At 42.9% G+C, this 19,995-nt stretch overlaps 2 protein-coding genes across 2 annotated transcripts; one reads left to right on the top strand and one right to left on the bottom strand.

The window, feature by feature from the left end:
- Positions 1-13,402: 13,402 nt before the first annotated feature.
- Positions 13,403-14,549, bottom strand: J7T54_000686 (Homoisocitrate dehydrogenase-like protein; the record flags this gene model as incomplete). The annotated part of the gene is made up of 2 exons (XM_051504533.1): positions 13,403-14,448; positions 14,525-14,549. 2 exons carry the CDS (start codon positions 14,547-14,549, stop codon positions 13,403-13,405), a joined length of 1,071 nt encoding a protein of 356 aa, XP_051364040.1.
- Positions 14,550-15,818: 1,269 nt separating this feature from the next.
- Positions 15,819-18,949, top strand: J7T54_000687 (uncharacterized protein; the record flags this gene model as incomplete). The annotated part of the gene is made up of 7 exons (XM_051504534.1): positions 15,819-16,145; positions 16,199-17,293; positions 17,592-17,598; positions 18,300-18,333; positions 18,392-18,512; positions 18,562-18,886; positions 18,936-18,949. 7 exons carry the CDS (start codon positions 15,819-15,821, stop codon positions 18,947-18,949), a joined length of 1,923 nt encoding a protein of 640 aa, XP_051364041.1.
- Positions 18,950-19,995: the final 1,046 nt, after the last annotated feature.

Below are 19,995 nucleotides of genomic sequence, written 5' to 3' on the forward strand. Positions count from 1 at the left end.
GGCTAAATAATCCTAAGGAAAAATTAAGTAAAAACCTTAGTATAGTCCTCCTCTATCTACTATAGTAAAATACGAAATAAAATACTAGCTTCTATAGTACTAGTCCTATACTAGGGCCGATTCCGCCCGTATATCTATCGTGATCCTAGGTATATACTATATTTTACTAGAATTTAACTATCGTAGTAGGGTTCCGGGAGGATCCGGCCCGGATTCTAGCTAAGTTAGCCCCTACTATATATAAACTTTATTTACCTACCCCCTACCCCTCTATTTCCCTATATTTCTTTTTCTTTTTTCTTTACGCTTATAATTAAATATTTCCGCCCCGGATCTATATCGCTATCGCCTTAGATCCTCTCGCCTTTCCTTATCTACCTAAAGAATCTATTAATTCTATTTTATTTTTTTTAAATTCTGGCCCGGATCTTACTATATCTCGCCGCTACCCCCCTTATAAGGACTAGGAGTCTTATAAGGTTAGTAACTATCGCCCTAATAAGCGCTAATATAGGACCTATATTAATATTATTATCGTAGGTAGATACTTACGTAAGCTCGATACTATTACTCTCCGCCTCTACCTCTTATATTATACGTTTCCTAGCCGGTTCCGAGCTTTTCTCGCGCGGTGCTAATATATTATTAAAGTTAGCTCTAGTTTATACTCCGACTATCGTTATTAACGCGTTACTAATTACGCTCCTATATATTTCTGGCCCGGACTCGTCCTTAAATATATTCTAATTCTATTATAGCCTTTTAAGGGCCCTTTAGCTAAAGCTACTCTTAGTATCGCCCGCGTTATAATCGCCTAATATAAGTCTCTTATTACCTTTAGCGAGCCTCCTAACCCCGCGCGCCCTATAAGTTTTTTATCCTACCCGGTTCCTAGCCGGATCCTAACTATTCCTAGCCCGTTACTATCCGCGCTATTATATAGATATACCTCGAGGAGCGCTTTATTAGCCGCGTCGCGAGCTAAGGGGATTCGTCCCGGAAGCGCGCCTACCTTAGTATTCCTATAGACGAGCGTCCTAACCCCAAAACGCCTTCGAAAAAAGTACGGTTTGCTACGGCTCTAGCCCGGAACTAGGACGAGGAGGAGGAGGACGATAATATTTTTGATTTTTCTTTTAGCTCGTTATTTAGGGCTAAATCTGGCGCTAAACCTACGCCTAAGCCCGCTTAAGGTAAAGGGAAGGGTAAGGTTACTAAGAAAAAGAAGGAGACTCCGGCCCTTTACTAAGGCGGATATAGGCCGGCGACGCCGCGATATAGACCTAGTCGTCCTTTTAGTAGTAATAAGAAGAGGCGTATTATTATTACTTAAGTTATTATTCTTATACGGATCCGGCCCGGATCCTAGGGTAGGTTAGTAAAGTAGTTTGTTTTTACCTACGGCCTGGCCCGGATTCGCTATAGCGGGGTGAATTAAGTCGTGATTTCTTAGTGCTTTATATATATCTATGTTATATCCGGCCCGGTACCTTACGTTCTTCTTATATAGTCTTATATTTTTGCCCTTACTTTACTATAGTCTGTCCTCGATCTATATTTTATCCGTTACTCTTCCTCCTATCCTTAGTCCTATTTCCGTTCGTTATACGCGAGGTCGAGTTATCGGGTAAGCTTAAATTACTCTAGGTTAGCTATTTTTAAGAGCTAATTCGTGATCTATTATAAACTAGGCCGGGTATAGGCACGCTACCGAATATCTTATATAGTAGTTATTTAGCCCGTATCCGGCCTAGAAATATTCTTATAGTATAAAAGTAAGTAAAAAGTATCCTCTTTCCCCTAACTATAGTTATATAGCGGGGTTAGTATATCTAGTATATATCTACGGAATAAGTAGGCTCTAAGGCTAATATATCCGGTCTTAATCTAGGCCGCGTATAAGGCGGTATACCGGGGGAGTCCTTTATATCGAGAGATCGCCTCCTTTACGAATGGTTCGTAATCGGCTAGGTATTTATCCAGTCTTGCTTTTTTATACCTAACCCTTGCTTTTTTTTCCTACCTCCGAATCTATTCTTAGGTATAGGCTTCTTAGGCGTTATTATAGCCTTCTATTTACTTAGTAATATCGGTTAAGAACCGGCTTAATCCCTTAGTATTAAGTAGTTCTTTTATCTTTCTTATAGTTTGCTTAATCTAAGCCTTTATAGCTTTCCTAGCTTCTTAAATAGGTCTGGTCCTTATCTGGTTATATACTTAGGCGGCTCGCTTATTAAGGTAGAGGTCGATTAATAGTATTCCTATCTTAGTCTCGAGGTGCCTCCTCGCTATATATTTATATACCCCGAGGACTTCCTTAAGGTATTCGGCCTAGGTCCTATCTAAATCCGCCCCGATTCCTCTCGTATTTCTATCTATCCTCGTCGGGGTATAATACGCGTGGTAGCTATAAGCGATCGTCAACCTAATAACTTTTATATAGATCTCTCTCGCTTATAGGACTAATATCCCCTATATACTACCTATAATCGCTAAGAGTATATACTATTACCGGTCTATTTTCTAGCTTACTTCCTTAAGGTATAGCTTCTAAGATAGGTATCTCTTAAGCTAAAGACTAAGGAAGCGTACCTTATTTATCGGCGGGATTATTATATTTCCGGCCCGGATCCGGGTTATAATTATTAGTTTCTTCTTTTTCGTAAAATATATAAGCTCGCTCTTTTATAAATTAAAGATCGCCCTAAACTCTTCTACCTACCGTTCGTAAATCTTCTATATTATTTTAAGCCGGGGCCGGGTATCCTCCGGGTCTCTTCTAAATACTAGGATATTTATATTATTTACGAAGCCCACGACTATTATTCCGTTAATAATACCGAGCCTATTATAGAGGGCCGTAAGGTAAAAGAGGAAAAGAACTAGGGAAAGGGGCGAGCCTTAGGGTACCCTTAATTCGGTCCGGAACCGGTCTAAGAGCTCTCTATCGAAGTAGATCCGTGCGTTTCGGTCTATAAGATACGATTTCGTCTAGCCTAGGATCTAGCCCGGTATTCTTAAGTCTTCGAGGTAGTTTAGGAGCTTTTAGTGGTTAACCTTATCGAATACTAAACTAACGTTAAGCTAGAGCAGGCTTATATATCCCTTATACTCCTAGGAATCCTTAATCGCGTTAATAACGATTTATATTACCCTTTTGGTAAAGCGGCTTTCTCTATTACCTATCTACTTATTTAAGAGGAGGTTCCGGGCCTCTACTATCCTAGACACGACGCGTTATATTATTACTTTAAAGACTTTACCGAGGACGCTTAAGAGGGAGATAGGTCGCTAGCTTTCTAGCTTAGCCTAGTCCTTTCTTAGTTTCCGTAGCGTAATTACGATTACTTTTTTAAATACTTCCGGGAAGTATCTTAGCTAGAAACTAGCCAAAATTAGTCTATTAAGGAGCCGTTATAGCGGCTCGCTATATACTTTAAGTAGCCTTATTAATATACTATCCTTTCCGGGTGCTTTCTATAGCTTAAGCTTCCGTAGTATCGCCTTAATATTATCCTAAGTAATAATCTAAGGCGGTTCCTAGTTAGGTCTTAGCCGGGTCTTTCTTATATTCTACTTATTCTCCTTAGGTACTTAGATAATTAGGAAGAATCTTACGGCTAATACCTTTACTTTCTAAGAGTAGGTTTTTATAGTACCTATCGGGGTTATTATATTTAGTATCTTTAGCGGTTCCGGGGGTAGTCTATTATATAACCTTACCTATCTCTTAAATCTCTAGAGGGATTCTTTTTTATCCGCGGTATCTTATAGTATTATTCTTTATAACTCTCTCTATACTTCTATTATAGTTCGGTCCCGGATCTTATATACCTCCTAGAGCTCCTTCTACGCGTCCTAGGTCCAGGTTCGATAATAGTATCGGGACTTATCTTTAGCGTTCTCGATAGCCGTATATACGGCCCGGTTATACTACGGGACCGATCTAAAGAAGCCCCCTTTTTTTCTTAATATTATAACTCTAGTAATCTCTTAGAGCGTGGTTATAAGTTTATATATATTATAATTAAAGAGTATTATATTAGTTAGTTCCGGCTAGTATTCGGGCCGGAACCTAACCTATGCCTCGGCTTCGGCCCTCTTAGTATCGAGTTTCTTTTAATTTACCCCTAGGTCGTTAGGCTTAATATGCTAGTCGGTATACTATTCGTCTCCGGTCTAGATTAACTACGGAATATAGTCTAATCCTAAGAATAACGTAAGGCTAGCGTAACGCGTGAATATAAAGGGGGATACTTAATAATAGTCGATTATCCCGTCCCTTTAGCCCCTAAAGACCCGGGTTAGTTCCCCCTTCAGTATAACTAGTTAGAAGCCCTAGTTCCTAGCTTATTCGAGGAGGTACCGTGTATTATCTAACTCCCTTTTATACCGGTCCTAGAGCGGATAATAAGCGTTAAAGTCTCTTATTATAATTAGGTTATTCGGGGGTTCCTTACCGCCGAGGGCGCGGATCGGTCTCTAGCTTCCTTTACTTTAGTCTTAGTAGATATTAAAGATCGATCTCTAGCCGATATTAACCCGGATCTAGTCCTCCCCTATCTTAAATAACTACGTATCGAGGTTATATCTTTTATATATATACGTGACCACTCTCCTATCCCCTCCCTATACCTTATAGTAGTTTACCGGGGGCTGCTTTAGTTCTTATATACTCCCTTTAATATTCGGCTCCTAGAGCGTAATTAGGTCGTATCCGACCCGGCTATTTAGTACTATACTTGAGTTCGGTCCTTACTTATTTATATTCTAGTAAAGAATATTAAGTTCTATTATAAAAAGGGTCGGAAGAAGGGGTATCTATAGTTATATTATTATTATCTAGGGTGGTTCCGGCCTAGTTCTTAACCGGTTCCGCGTTAGCTCTTATACGGAAGTAGCTATCGAGGCGAAGTTACGTAAGTTAGCTCCTAGAATAGGCTAGGATAGTCCTAATAAGCAGACGTCCGTTTACTTTTTATTTCTTTAGGGATATAATAAGGTCGACTAAGTCCTTAGTTTTAGTCTTTTTAGGTTCTTAGGCCCCTTAAAAGCTAAGGGCGGTTTAGGCGATATTCTAGAACCGGGTCGGTCTTATTCTATATACGGCTAGGGCTCGGGTATATTATTCGGCGACTATATAATATACCCGCGACTAGGCCTCGTGCTTCTTTCCGTATATAATATAGCGCGGGGTCTCCTTATATTTCTCGTTACCCGTAGTATAAGGGACGGTTCCGTACCGGCTATAGACTATATCCTACCCGTATATAGCTATAATATATCCGAACTAATAGTACTTATAGTATTAGTAAGGTCGGATATTTTCTTCGTAAGGCTTATAGTTATAGATCTCTATATCGATTATTACCCCGGAATTATATAAGCGGTTAGTTATTTTTAGGCCGTTTATATATATAATAATCGTAGCCCTTGTTACGAGCCTTTTCTTCGAGTTAATCTAAGTAATCTTCATTACGTTATACGCGTTCGATCTCTTGATTTCCTTTATTAGCTCTATATAGCCTCCTTCGCCCCGGGTCTATTATATAGGGACCCCTTTTACCACGAGGTTAAAGAGCTTCTTATAAAAGGTAACTTCCGGCCCGAAAGCGGCCTAGACCTAGCCCGAATTCTTCGCTATACCGTCGATATTTACTTTAAAAGAGAGTATTATATCGCTACTCTAGAGTCGTCTAGCTCCTTAGTACCTAAGGCTACTATTACTTATCTTCGTATTTATTATATTATATATATCCTTTAGGCTTCGATTCTTTATTAAGTTAGGTATAGTTCGGGTACGGACTATAAGTTCGCGATCGAATCGTTAGTAAACTAGTTTATCCTACTTTATCTAGGTAAGGAAAGGAGTTATATTTCGGCTAATCTAAGGGTTAGGTACGCTCCGGAGGACACCCGCCTAGGTCTTCGGATTCTATAGCTTATTATTAATCTTTATAAATACTTTTTCGACCGATTTTACCACGGATTTCTTAATTATTAATTCGATTCTATTAAGAAAGCTGGTCGTATCCGGGGCGAGTGCGGTTAGCTTACGTCGCACCTCCTCGAGCTTAGCCTCCACTAGCTACTCAACCACCTACTAAACCGTCGCTCCTAGGGGCTTTGGTATAAGATTATTGATTTTATCGAATACTTTAGATCGTATATCTGCCGGCTCTATTACGATTTTGGGGCTACTCTATTTATTAAACGCGCTCGTTCTATGGTTCGGGTGGTGGATACTCTGCTCGAGGCTGGCGCGGCCTCTATCGATAGCTATCGGCTCCCTAAGGGCAGCGTTCTCGTCCTAGTTACGGGGCGATATCGTGCCTAGGGGGAGTGTAATACTACGGACTCGTTTTTAGTATCCTCGTCGATTTTAAGCGCGGTTTCGTGAAGTTATGGCCGTTTTGCGTCGCTCGAAAAAAAAATTTTTCCTTGAACCTTACGGATATACCATTAAGGCGGCCCGAATATAACGGTGAATCGCCTAGGAATAATATACTTATCCCTCTATTAAAAGAACGCTTAGTCTAACGCATTAGAATAGCGTCTATACGAGTATAATAGATTTATATATAAGATATCTATAGAGATATCTATACTCTTAATCTAGATAAGGGACTAGAAGAATTAATCTATAAAGCCTAATAGAATTAGGATCATTACGAGTATAATAATCGGGATAAAGACACCCGACGCTTAACCACGTAGATAGGACTACTATAAATTAATAGACGAATTTAGATTCTAGATTATCCTAGCCTTATAAAAGAATTAATCTATCTATACCACGATAATCCTCTTATAGGATATTTTAGAACTTAAAGAATATTAGTCTTATTAAAGAGGAAATTCTTTTAGAATAAAATATATAAATAAAAAAAAAAATATATCTAAACTTATCCGGTTTATTAAGGTATTACCCTAAGAAGGCATAAGCCTTATAAGAAACTCTAATTATTACTATATTTATTAAGACCGTTCTAAGAAATTACTATAGACTTTATTACTAAGTTACCGTTAATATAAGACTGTTATAATAACGAAATAGATATAATTTTAGTCGTAGTAGATCGATTTATAAAAATATATTATATTTTTCCCGTTATTATAACGATTATAGTACCTAACGTAGCCGAATTAGTTTATAATAAAATTAAATTAAAATACGGTCTACCTAAGGGTATTATAATAGATAGAGGAACTATCTTTACTAATACCTTCTAGTCTTCGCTATATTATATTTCTCGTGTATATAGGCGGTTATTAATAGCGGTCTACTTATAAATAAATAGCTAGACTAAACAAATAAACTAGATATTAAAACATTACCTTCGCTATTTTACTATAGATAATTAAAATTCCTAGCCACTCTTACTAAAATAAGTAAAATTTATTATAAATAATATACCGAATATAACTATAAAGCTATCGCCTTATAAGGCTCTTATAGGATATTATCTATAGTTTTATATATATATCGGGGATAACGTACTAAAAAAGGAGGTACTAGATATAAGATAACGCGTCGAGAAGCTTATAAAGTTACGGGAATAGCTAAAGTAAAATTAATAAAAAGCAAATATATAGTAGGAAAAATATTATAATTAATCTCACTAAGAACTCTAGCTACGATAAGGTAGTCTGGTAAGGTTAGAGACGAAATCCCTCTAACTTAAAGGTAACTTTCGGAAACTTATACTACGTTTCGTAAGGCTATTTCGAGTTTTAGAGTATATTAATATATAAGTATATCGTCTTATACTCCCCGAAAAGTATTATAAGATATATAACGTATTCTATATTAGTAGATTAGAACCCTAGACTACTAGATAGGAATACCTCTAAGGAGAGGTAGTATTATTAATACCGGACCTTAAAAATAAAGTTAATTAGTAAGAAATTAAATCTATTTAAGCCTATAAACGGGTAAGTAAATAATTACTATACTTAATAAAATAAAAAGGCTAGCTAGCTAAATATAATTAGTAGGTAGACTTAGAAGATATATAAGCACCCTATTACGTGGAAGAATACTATAAAAAGCATAAGGGACGCGGGCGTAAAGCGATCCCGGCTTTACTAAAGAGGAGGCGGGGTCGACTACGTTAGAATAAGGGGTAACTATACTTAGTACGGAGGAACCACACCTATATTTATAGTATAATTAATTAAGGGATAATAGATACTATAACGCTAAGTTTATTCTAGAAGCCTATATATAGTATAAAAATAAATAATAGCGCACTAAGGTATACCCGATTAAGTAAGGACCTTGGCGCGATAATAGGTAAATACACGGCGGAAGCTATTACTCTTATTACCACGCGTAGTATAAAGGGTATTATTCCTAAGAAGCACTATCTATCTACGGTATATATTTTTACGTATCTATAGCTAGGAAACTCCTAAAGGGTCGTTCTTATTAAGACATAAGGTAGTCGCTATAGCGTATATATTTTTAGCTTCTATACCTAAATACTAGCTTAAAGGCTATATACCCCGCTATAAGGTAGTACGGCGCCTTAATACTTTAGCGTTATACGTGGGTATTTATATCGAATATTAGTCGCGTTATATCTAACCTAACCGACGAACTTATATCGCGATTAGTTACTTTACCCCTAATCTTATATCGGGAATAATAAGCCTTCTCTATCTTATTAAAAGCTAGCAGAACCTCGAAAAACAAGCTAGTATAAGTATAGTAAGTCTCTTTAGAGAATATAATCTCGTTAGGTAACGTAGTACGAATAATCTCTATAGTAGTAATATACGGCTCTCTATTAGAGTTTAGTATTATATACTAGAGTTAGCGAAAAGAAACTAGGAAGTTATCGCACTCTTAGCGATTACCCTCTATAAGGTCTACCGGCTAGGATTATTAGCGGAGACCTAACTAAATTATAGAGGAAGACTTACTTAATCGTAGGTCTTATACTTACGGTTATATATAATATAGCGTAAACCTAAAAGTACGTAATCGATAAAAAGCGTAATAATATCCTATTCCTCTATAGAAGCCTTAGTAATAAGCTTTAGTATATAAACCACTAAACGATAGTAAGGTATATACTATAGGTAAGGTTCTTTATCGCTACTATAATTATTATTATTAAACTACTTATCTATAGACGCCTTATATTCTAGCTAATTATTAAAACTAGGCCGCTATAATAAGAACTAGTCGTTAGTGGGAGGCTACGCTTTATACTCGCTTAGCTTAGAAGATAGGGCGAACTCGCTATCGTAGAGGCTCGAAAATAACTAACTAAGCTTATCACCCCTAGGGCCTTTATTTATTATTCCTTTATCCCTATCTAAAGCTAGAGGAGTAATAGAGCTAGCGTTAACCTAGGGAGACGATAGCGTAGTAGTCCGAGCACCCGCGAAAAGCCGCTAGGTAGTAGGCCAAGCTTTACCCTATCTTATATAACGAAGATCTCGCTTTATAGAAAACTCGCTATCGCGAGATAGGGATTTATATCGCCGAGCGATCACCCTAGCGAGTATAAGAGGGCGAGGAAATTACGTAGCGATACTATCGTAAAGAGGCTACGTAAGTAAGGTATCGTTATCGTAAGTATCTTAGGACACGGATAAGGCGCGAATACGACCTTTAGGATCTATAGGAATAAGAGGGCTAGTAAGGAAAATCTTTACTTAAGGTATAATAAGGGGTTATATCTTATTCGTCTCTGAACTAATAGGTAATAATAGTATATCCTCTATTAATATATTAGCGGAAGGGTCGCGTACCTAAGTTAATAGCGCGCCCTAACGATTAAAAAAGCGACGAGTAGTCGCGTCGGTAGCTAATCTAGCCCTAGCTATAGAACGTCCTACTTAAGGAGCTTTTATAGACCGAGACTCGAATCGACTATAACGAGATACCGAACTACTAATATTACGGTAAGAACGAGTAGAAGGAGAGGCCTAAGATTATATAGGGCCTTTAATAGGAGTCTTAGGAGGCGCTATAATAAATAAAGTTATAAAGAAGCAAGAGGTTAAAATCTAACGAAGGCTCTCGAGTATCTAAGATACCGTTAAGGATATAGGAGTTAAGGGAGAAGCGAGAGTGAATCGTGCCCGTGATAGTATCGATTTACCCCCGAATCCTACCTTACTATAAGACTTTTCGAAAACCAAGAGGCGGGGTAGCTAGTTACCCCGTAACCTTATAGCTTATTAAATCGCCCCGCCGTACGATAGATTTATTACAAGCGAGTCTAAGCGTCGAGGACGACGCCTTAGAGGAGAGGGGATAATTATAACACCGTGGCCGAAGGAAGTTAGCGGTATAGTTACAAGGAATCACGGAGGCCTCGGATACTATAGCGTACCGCTATGTTAGTATTAATAATACGTACCCGACTTATTAATATTATACCTAACCTCCGGATCTTCTGAGCGCTTTAGGTATAATATACTTACTTCTACTTATAGAGGAAGAAATAAGTTTGAGTTTTATGAATATACTACCTATACCTTCTCTCCCTACCTAATCTATCCTACTATTGTTACAGACTATCTAGTCCTTCTTTTACCTTCTCGACCTCTTAACGATCTAAGCTATCCGACTAGAGAACCGATATAGTACCGACGAACACGGGATCCTCGAAGGCTAAGGAAGCAACGGGCTAGTCCTTAGCTCTATAGCTAGCTAGATAGCCTTTAAAAAGCAGCCTAGAATACATTATTAGACTATAATAATCAAATATATCTTAGCGACTAGCCGGGCGCTACCTCTAGTAGTTATCTTTAAAAGTAAGAGCGTATAAGCCTAATAGTTTAATAAGGAGCTTAGTCTAAAAGACTAGTACTTCTTAGCATTAACTAAGGGCTAGACCTCTAATAGCCTTACGCTATATTAGCTTAAAGAGGTCTTTATCCCTCGAATATAGCCGTCTTAGCTAAAGGCTAGGCTACTCGTTATTAATAGGCACGGGAGCTATATAACTAATAACTCTGTATATATATATTATTTAAATAATATCTACGTACTCGTCTTACCGCCATATATATCGTATATCTTATAACCCCTTAACCTAGCTGTCTTTAGCCCCCTAAAGACGATCTATCGGTCTAAGATCTCAAGGATTAGTATCTTATCAGATATAACGCCTCTCGGTAAGGTAGTCTTCCTCGCTATATATAAAAAGGCCCGTAGTAGGGCCCTAACGATCAAGAATATCACAGCTAGCTAGAAAGTAATAAGGCTATAGCTAATTAATCGTAATAAGCCTCTTATAAGTCGGCTACTAGTCTAACCTCTCGATTCAATAGGAACAATAGCTATAGCGCCACTAACAGCTTCTACCTATATTTAAAAGGAGCCTAAGGAGCTCTTTTAAACACCTCGTTATTTAGGATAGCTTTCTAGGCTAGCTCGACCCTTCCTTTCCCCTTTAATAGACCGTACGATACGCCGGCTATTATTCCGGAAGATTAGCCGTAGTATTAACGGGTAGAACACTAAGCTAGCCGAGGCCGAGGCTACGATATAATCCCTTAAGCATTAGATTAATAATCTACGGCCTAAAAAAAGAGCCAAAGTCACCTATAGCCCTAATAGCCGGTTCGTACGGATTAAATAGATTATCGAGACTAAAAAGCGGCTTATATAGTAACTTAAGCCAGCCGGGCTTTCCTAATTAACTTAACCAAATGATTTTAATTCCCTATGTCATGAGTGGCAGCTTAACTAGCTAAAAATCCCCTAATAATATGATCGCGATGCTATTGTGTTGAGTTTGACGCCTTCAACGGGCTTGTGTTATGCTGTATTGGGTGGTCAAGGTCTAGGAGTGGTCAAGGACTGGGGGTGTTATCTTATACGAATAGGCTAATAAGGCTAGTGATCTCGAGCGTGGTTTTATCGGCGGCCTTAAGTATAAATACTAAGACCCTCATTATAAGATCGTAATATAGTATTATTAAAAGCTTCGAAATCGATCATTTAATAAGGTTTTTTATAATTTCCTTTATTAACTTAATTAAAGGTTAAGTACGGGGAAGATTTATACTAAAATGTAGTGCACGAACTCTCTATACCTAACTAACCCTGATCTTTTAGTAGCTTAGTAGGATATTACTTCTGAAAGCGAGCTCCGTAGATAGGCTGTTAACACTTTCTATCGCACTATATACCTTCCAGATACTTGTCTTCTTAAGAAGCTACATAAGGATTCTCGCCGTCTCTGTTCAAAGCTTTTATATGAATCCGGCAAGATGTCCACCGCAGAAGGTATCGCATCGAAACTTGTGGAGATCTCTGCGCTTCTTACTCTGTACTGTGGGGGGTAAATGCGCAGATGAAGGAGTGGTATGATGAGTACAAAAAGCTTCAGGCGGAACTCCAAGCGGCCAAGGCGACGTAGATTACAGCGCCGAAACCACCTACAGACTACAGAGCCATGGTTGACTCGGTGATACTTAATGTAAGCTCAAGGCTACCAGCCGAAAGGCCTATCAGAAGTCGACATACGACAAGCTATCAACGGCCTACGACGTGCGAGACGCGCTGAGTGTTGAACTTCAGCATCTTGGAGCGCAGTATAACGCAGTTGGGGCCGAGCCCGAATTCAGCAGTGACGAGAGCAAGAACTCCAGGTGTTCAGGGAGAAGCGGCGCGGGAAGAAGCGATCCGGCCATGGTCGGCTGGGATTGCGACGAATGTGGAGGATCCAACTTCAAGGACCCTCCAGGTCCAGACAACATGTGCGCTTACCATCTCCAGTTTTGCGACAATAGGGACCATTGTTCGGTCCAGTGGGACCCCTAAGCCCCCTATCACAATCGGAATGGCCTTGGGGCTAGTTTGCAGATTGCCTGGGTAATTATTTTGTGTTCGCCGCACATATCAAATAGTTCAAGATGCGAGTCCGGTCATAGAATCAGTGCATCGTGAGGCGGCAATTATGGCGATCCGAAAGATTCAACCACATCCCAGATTCGTTGTGCTAGGAGAGTATTAGTCCGGGATCTCGACTGCTGTCACATTATCGTTGCTACCATGCCGAAACTAGCTAATCCTGTTCTCATTCTAGTTAATTCCGCAGCACTAGATTTTCTGAAATCAGCCTGGTACTGGGCTTCGAGGCTATTGACAGTCCTGTCGGCCTCATTGAGTTTCTCCGTGATCCTTCTACGCTCTTAGGCGTTTCGATTCAACTTGTCTGTCTTGCTCTCTTTCTGAGCCTCGCTCTTCTCGTGGCTCTGAAGCATGGCTGCAACTTGGCGGTACAGCAGGGCGGCAGACTGATCAGGCTATGTTCTTCGTTCGCAAGTACCAATCAGAAGATCACGCGTTTCAAGACCTTCACTGAAGCTCATTTGTTTATTTGGTCAAACTCATTGTATAGCGCAGAAGGATAAGGTAAGTAATATACACCTAAAGCTTATTCAGGATATCCTCTACGACCTGCTCAGTAGTCGCGGTCCCCCCCAAGTCCGGGGTCACCAGAACTCCGGCTTCAAGATTTGCATCAACAGCTGCGTATATTTTAGCAGCAGCCGCAGGCTCCTCCAAGAATTCCAGCATCAGTGCGACACTTCGTAATGTTGCAATGGGATTAGCAATGCCCTTCCCCATGATATCGGGAGCACTTCCGTGGCACGGCTCGCCGATGGCGAATCCCTCACCAACATTGGCACTAGGTACTAGACCCAAGCTACCCACGAGAGCGGCTGCACCGTCAGACAAGATATCACCGTAGAGATTCGGCGCTACGATAACGTCGTAATCTTCAGGTTGGCGGAATAGCTTGTAGACCATGGAATCCACAATCTGCTCCTCGACTGTTACACCATTGAATCTCGCCGCAGACAGAGCGCTCTTAGATGCGGCACGGAATAGGCCATCCGTCTGTGACAGTACGTTCGACTTGTGTGTCACAGTCACCAAAGGAGACTTATGGATGCTGGAGGCACCATCTTCGCGAAGTCTTTGCCGGCGCACAGCAATATCGCCGGCCATTGTCGCGATTCGGAAAGATGCACGCTCGGAAATGCGCTTGATGGCCTCTGCGACCTTCCCATCAGGACCGCTGTATGTCTTTTCTTCCTTCACATACAAGTCCTCCGTGTTTTCTCGCACGATAACCATGTCGATTGGTTTCACGGCTGTCATAACCGACTTGACGGGACGTACATTCGCGTATAGATCGAGCTTTTTGCGGAGGGCAACAATCGGGGACGAATATCCTTTGACAGCTTGAGTGGGCGAGCTCACAGCGCCAAAAAGAGCACCATCGCACTCTGCCTTTAGAATATCCACCGTCTTTTCTGGCAATGCGGCACCCGTTTGCTCGAAAGCCTCGAATCCAGCTTTCAGGTCTACAAACTCGAACTTGAGCTTGAGGTACGCTGGTAGAGCCTCAAGCACCCGGCGGCCGGCAGGAATGACCTCCTTCCCAATGCCATCTCCGGGAATTAATCCTAAACAATACTTTGTGAGCCTGACACCGTCATATCTATGAGAACATTGCAGTCTCGTAAGGAGGATTTCACATACCAATGCGAAGCGTGCGTACCGACATCATGAACTTTTGCTTGGTTTGTTACGAGGCCGATAACCGGAGACAAAATGTCGAAGAAATGAGAATATGGTTAGAAAAGGAAACGTTGGGGTGATTAGTTAGCGGGTCACGGCACGTGGTGACAGACTAGGTAGAGTGAAGGTAGCCTCAAGGACCTATAAGGTGGTCGGTGCCTCTGTACCTTACCTAGCCCGCGTTACCTCACCTTGGTACAGGTACCTTACGATGGAGTTAGTTTCGACACTGCTACTGGAACGTGCAGAGGTCTTGCCCCACTATACCTCAGCACCAGCTTGGGCAATTGACCTATATCTGGCAACCGCATACGTTCGTCCAGTCTAAGGACACCTCAGCCTCAAGGTCCATCAACTTTCAAAGAGCTGTGCGCACGATAGCTCTTACCAGGGCCAACGGAAACCACACAGGCGAAATTTTGGATCTCCAACGGCAATAATGGATTACGAAGCTCTCAAAGAGCAATGGAGCGAGATGGAGGATCGAGATGGCGCTCGTCTGAGCTGGAACGTCTTTCCAAGCTCTCGCATGGTATGGACAGCGGCCAGAGTCCAGATTGGACTAAGCTGAAACTTTTGTAGGAAGCATCACGACTTGTCGCGCCCATAGGCGTCTTGTACACGCCTCTGAAGGAGAAGCTTGACACCCCTCTGCTTCAATTTGAGCCGGTTACCTGCAAGCAGCCTTGCCGAGCTGTCTTGAACCCTTTCTGGCAAGTATTAAAGCGACAGCAACCCGAACCGTTACTGATGATTTCAGTCAAGTTGACACCCGGGCCCGTGTGTGGATATGTCCCTTCTGTCTCTCACGCAACCAGCTGCCGCCCCATTACAAAGACATCACGAACAATGCGATTCCCCCAGAACTTCACCCAGCCAATTCTACGATCGAATATCGTCTCTCAAGACCGGCCCCTGCGCCTCCCATTTTTCTCTATGTGGTTGATATGTGTCAAGAGGATGACAGCCTGGCGTCCCTCAAAGAATCGCTCGTCATGAGCTTGAGCCTCCTTCCGGAGAATGCACTCGTGGGGCTAATTACATATGGAACAATGGTAGGGGCTTCTGCCATGACTTAGGATCTGCATGGGACTGATATCGACAGGCACATGTTCACGAGATCGGATACGACGAATGCGCTAAGTCGTACGTTTTTCGGGGTAGCAAAGACTACTCTGCCAAACAGGTTCAGGATATGTTGGGATTGTCTTCAGCTGCAATGCGTCCAGGCCTGCAGGCTCAGCCGGGCAGGCCTATGCCCATGGGTCCTGCTTCAAGGTTCTTGATGCCAGTACAGCAGGCCGAATTTCAGTTGACAAAGGCTCTCGAGGCCCTTCAAAAGGATCCCTGGCCCGTTGCCAATGACCGGCGAAACCTTCGATGCACAGGTGTGGCTCTGAGTGTGGCTGTGGGTCTCCTAGAATCATCCTTCCAGAATGCTGGAGCCCGTATAATGCTTTTCGCTGGTGGGCCTGCCACCGAGGGCCCCGGTATGGTTGTAGGACCTGAGCTTCGTGAGCCGATCAGGTCGCACCATGACATCGATCGTGACAACATCAAGTATTTCAAGAAGGCTTTGAAGGTTGGTTTTGTTGCCCGCTCCACGTGTTCTCAAGCTTACCATACGCCACCTAGTTCTATGACAACTTGGCAAAGAGGACTGCCCACAATGGTCATGTAATTGATATTTTCGCTGGCTGCCTTGACCAAGTCGGCCTTCTAGAGATGAAAGGCCTCTGCAACTCGACGGGCGGACACATGATCTTGACTGACAGCTTCACCTCGTCCATGTTCAAGCAGTCTTTCGTCCGCATATTCGAGAAGGATGGCGATGAGAACCTCCTCATGGGATTCAATGCGGTCCTTGAAGTCCTCACCACGAAGGAGCTCAAGGTGACCGGGCTGATTGGGCACGCCGTTTCGCTCAACAAAAAATCAGTGTCTGTCGGCGAAACAGAATGTGGCATCGGAAACACTTGTTCGTGGAAGATGTGCGGCATCGATCCCCAGGCAAGCTATGGCATCTACTTCGAGATTGCGAGTCAAGGGGCCCCCGCTCACCAACAAGCGCCACAGCAAGGCATTATGCAATTCTTGACGTACTACCAACACTCGTCTGGCCAATTCCATCTACGAGTCACTACGATTGCTCGCAATCTCAGTGGGCCAGCTGGCGATCCGGCCGTTGCACAATCATTTGACCAGGAAGCTGCTGCAGTCCTTATGTCCAGGATCGCCGTTTTCAAGGCGGAAGTCGACGACGGCCCAGACGTCCTACGTTGGGTTGATCGTATGCTCATAAGGTTGTGTTCGAGGTTCGCAGACTACAGAAAAGATGACCCCTCGTCTTTCCGTTTGGAGAAGAACTTCACGCTTTATCCTCAGTTTATGTTTCACTTGAGACGGAGCCAGTTCCTTCAGGTGTTCAACAACTCCCCGGATGAGACAGCATTCTACCGGCATGTACTGAACCATGAAGACGTGGCGAATTCTCTCGTTATGATCCAGCCCACCCTCGACTCCTATACTTTTGACCAGGACGGGGGCCAGCCCGTTCTGCTAGATTCGGCGTCCATTCAGCCGACGCACATCTTGCTGCTCGATACGTTTTTCCATATCCTGATATTCCATGGCGAGACTGTTGCGGAGTGGCGCAAAGCTGGCTATCAGGAACAGGAGGGTTACGAGAATTTCGCCGCTTTGTTGGAACAGCCAAAGGAAGATGCTCGAGTAAGTTGCTTTGCAGACATCCGCTGTGTGAAAACCCTTCTCATGAATCACAGGACTTGATCACCGACCGTTTTCCACTTCCCCGCTTCATTGTTTGCGATGCAGGCGGGTCACAGGCCCGTTTCTTGTTGTCGAAGCTGAACCCATCGACAACTCACACTACGGGAGCGTATGGGGGAGTTGGCGCCACAACCGCGCAGACAATTTTCACCGATGATGTTTCGTTGCAGACATTCATGGAACACTTGATGAAGTAGGTTGATTGCTCCGCTGACAATACTGCGCTGACAATTTCTAGACTTGCTGTTAGTGGCACTACTTAGTGCTGATATTCAACTTGCACCTGTGATTCAATACGGGAGCGCCGCCACGATGCTCACCACGTTAAGCATGCTGTGAATATACACACTGGATCTCAATGTTGATTGCGGGAGAGGAGACAATTCTTTTCCCGTAGTCAAATAATAGATTCGTACAACGTGGGCCAGAGAAATCAGCCAAACAATTCAAAGGCCAGTGATGGACAAGGATCCTAGACAACCCTGGATGAAGCTACGGCATTTTTATGGTTATTCTGATGGCATGTGTATCAATGACTGGCTGCTTCGTGGAACCACTCGCCATTGGGAATACATATGTATTACAGACAGAAGTGAATTCTTTTCTCGCATGTATTTCCTGAAAAGCTCCCGTAGGCGTCAAACTGAGAGCAGACGTGTTTATCGACTGTGACCCACTTTAGCAGGCCCAGCCACTCACGATCCTTACCCCAGCATGCAGGATGGGCGCACGAGCCACTGCTCGTTAGGGCACACACGATTCGGGTCATTTTTCCCAATTTGTGCTTTCGAACTTTTTACCAATCCAAACTTTTCTACAACCTCATCTCATCCCGACCTTCATTGTTCGGCAAGCTAACCTCGAGCCTCTGTCGATATCACGATTATTTCATCATGCGTACGTTTGCAAAAGATTACTCTATCAACTACATGCTGACGCCGCATAGCTCCTAAGTTCGATCCCAATGAGGTGAAGGTCATGTACGTTTGCTGCTGCAATGGCTATCAGCGATTCGCACTGACCATGGATCTCTCACAGTCACCTTCGCGCCACTGGTGGTGAAGTCGGTGCTTCCTCTGCACTTGCTCCCAAGATCGGTCCTCTGGGTCTGTCACCCAAGAAGGTCGGAGAAGACATTGCCAAGGCCACCGGCGACTGGGTACGTTCCGCAAAATGGTGTTTGGTGACTGCCACTGATGTCGCTCCAGAAAGGTCTCCGTGTCACCGTGAAGCTCACGATTCAGAACCGCCAGGCTGCTGTGTCTGTTGTGCCCACCGCTTCATCCTTGATCATCAAGGCACTGAAGGAGCCCCCTCGCGATCGCAAGAAGGAGAAGAACGTCAAGCACACCAAGTCTGTTCCTCTCGATGAGGTCATTGCTATCGCTCGTACGATGCGCTACAAGTCTTTCGCCAAGGAACTCAGTGGCACCGTAAAGGAGGTCCTGGGTACTGCCCGCAGCGTTGGCTGCCAGGTCGATGGCAAGTCTCCCCAGACTATCATCGAGGGTATTGACAGCGGAGACATTGAGAGTAAGTCCTGGCGTCAACCACTCTGAAACCCGACTAACAATGTCAAAAGTTCCCGACGAATAAGTTAGCTACCAGGCACTACAATGATGACGTAAAGCTCATGATGAATGCATCAGTTACCAGTCGACGATGGTAGCACGAGATTGTGATACCAGCTCTTCTCAGTGTACTATTTCCTCGCCTTGTGCACAACAACAATCGTGACTACCCCCGAGTGGAATGCTCACCTTGACTCACTCTGAACCAACCTGATTGCCCTGTGGTTGAATTCAATTTTTGTCCAAGGAAGATTGACATGACCCCATACTCACCGCCACATCTAGAATTATATCATATGGATGTGTTGGTCCATTGGCGCGGTCAACATTTCACACTATCTTGAGGTTGTGTCCTGCGGTAACAGTTGCCGTTGGCCAGACACCATTTAAAAGTGCTTGGTCGCACGTTGGCACTTCTCGTATCGACATATATGTGCACCTAATGAGATGTATGCTTAGTTAGTGTCAAGAGCAAATGGAGTGGCTACATCAGAGAAGAGCTATCGCAAGGCTGGGCAGCTATTCGCGCTGATACGTGCACAGTACCTGGTAATAGCAGACTATTTAAGTAAGTCAAGCATGTATGCACTATAATCGTCAAAATTGCACAATTGGTCGAGACGAGAGCATCGGGGCAAAAGATGTCCCTCAAACGTCAAACCGGAACGGCTATAAACATTTATCCTGGTTCCTTTCCAGCATGGGGTGATTCCAGTATCTTCTTCATCTCATCGTTGACACGTTGGCCTTGAGAATCCATCATGGTGTTGGCGAACTGCCGCCCCTGCTTGGTTGAGATTCTCGGGTAGGTACGTCCTTGCATCCCACCTCAGAAGCGGACTTGGGTGCCACGGGTCAAACATGCTTGGCTCAAGATACCACGTACGCCCAGGCGCATTGGCTACGGCCACCAGTATCGCCTTTGTCGCGTGCACTGCCTTATAAATCCTTCCTTCTGCCCTAAAGCAATATATTGACCTCAGAGCGCGATCCTGCCACCGCCTCGGAGTATTAGCAATATTAGGAACGAAGCGCGCCAGATCATTTATCAGCAAGCGCCATCTCCTCGCG

Source organism: Emericellopsis cladophorae, assembly GCF_022114955.1.
Source record: "Emericellopsis cladophorae strain MUM 19.33 chromosome Unknown NODE_9_length_645218_cov_115_098568, whole genome shotgun sequence".
Lineage (NCBI taxonomy): Eukaryota > Fungi > Ascomycota > Sordariomycetes > Hypocreales > Bionectriaceae > Emericellopsis > Emericellopsis cladophorae.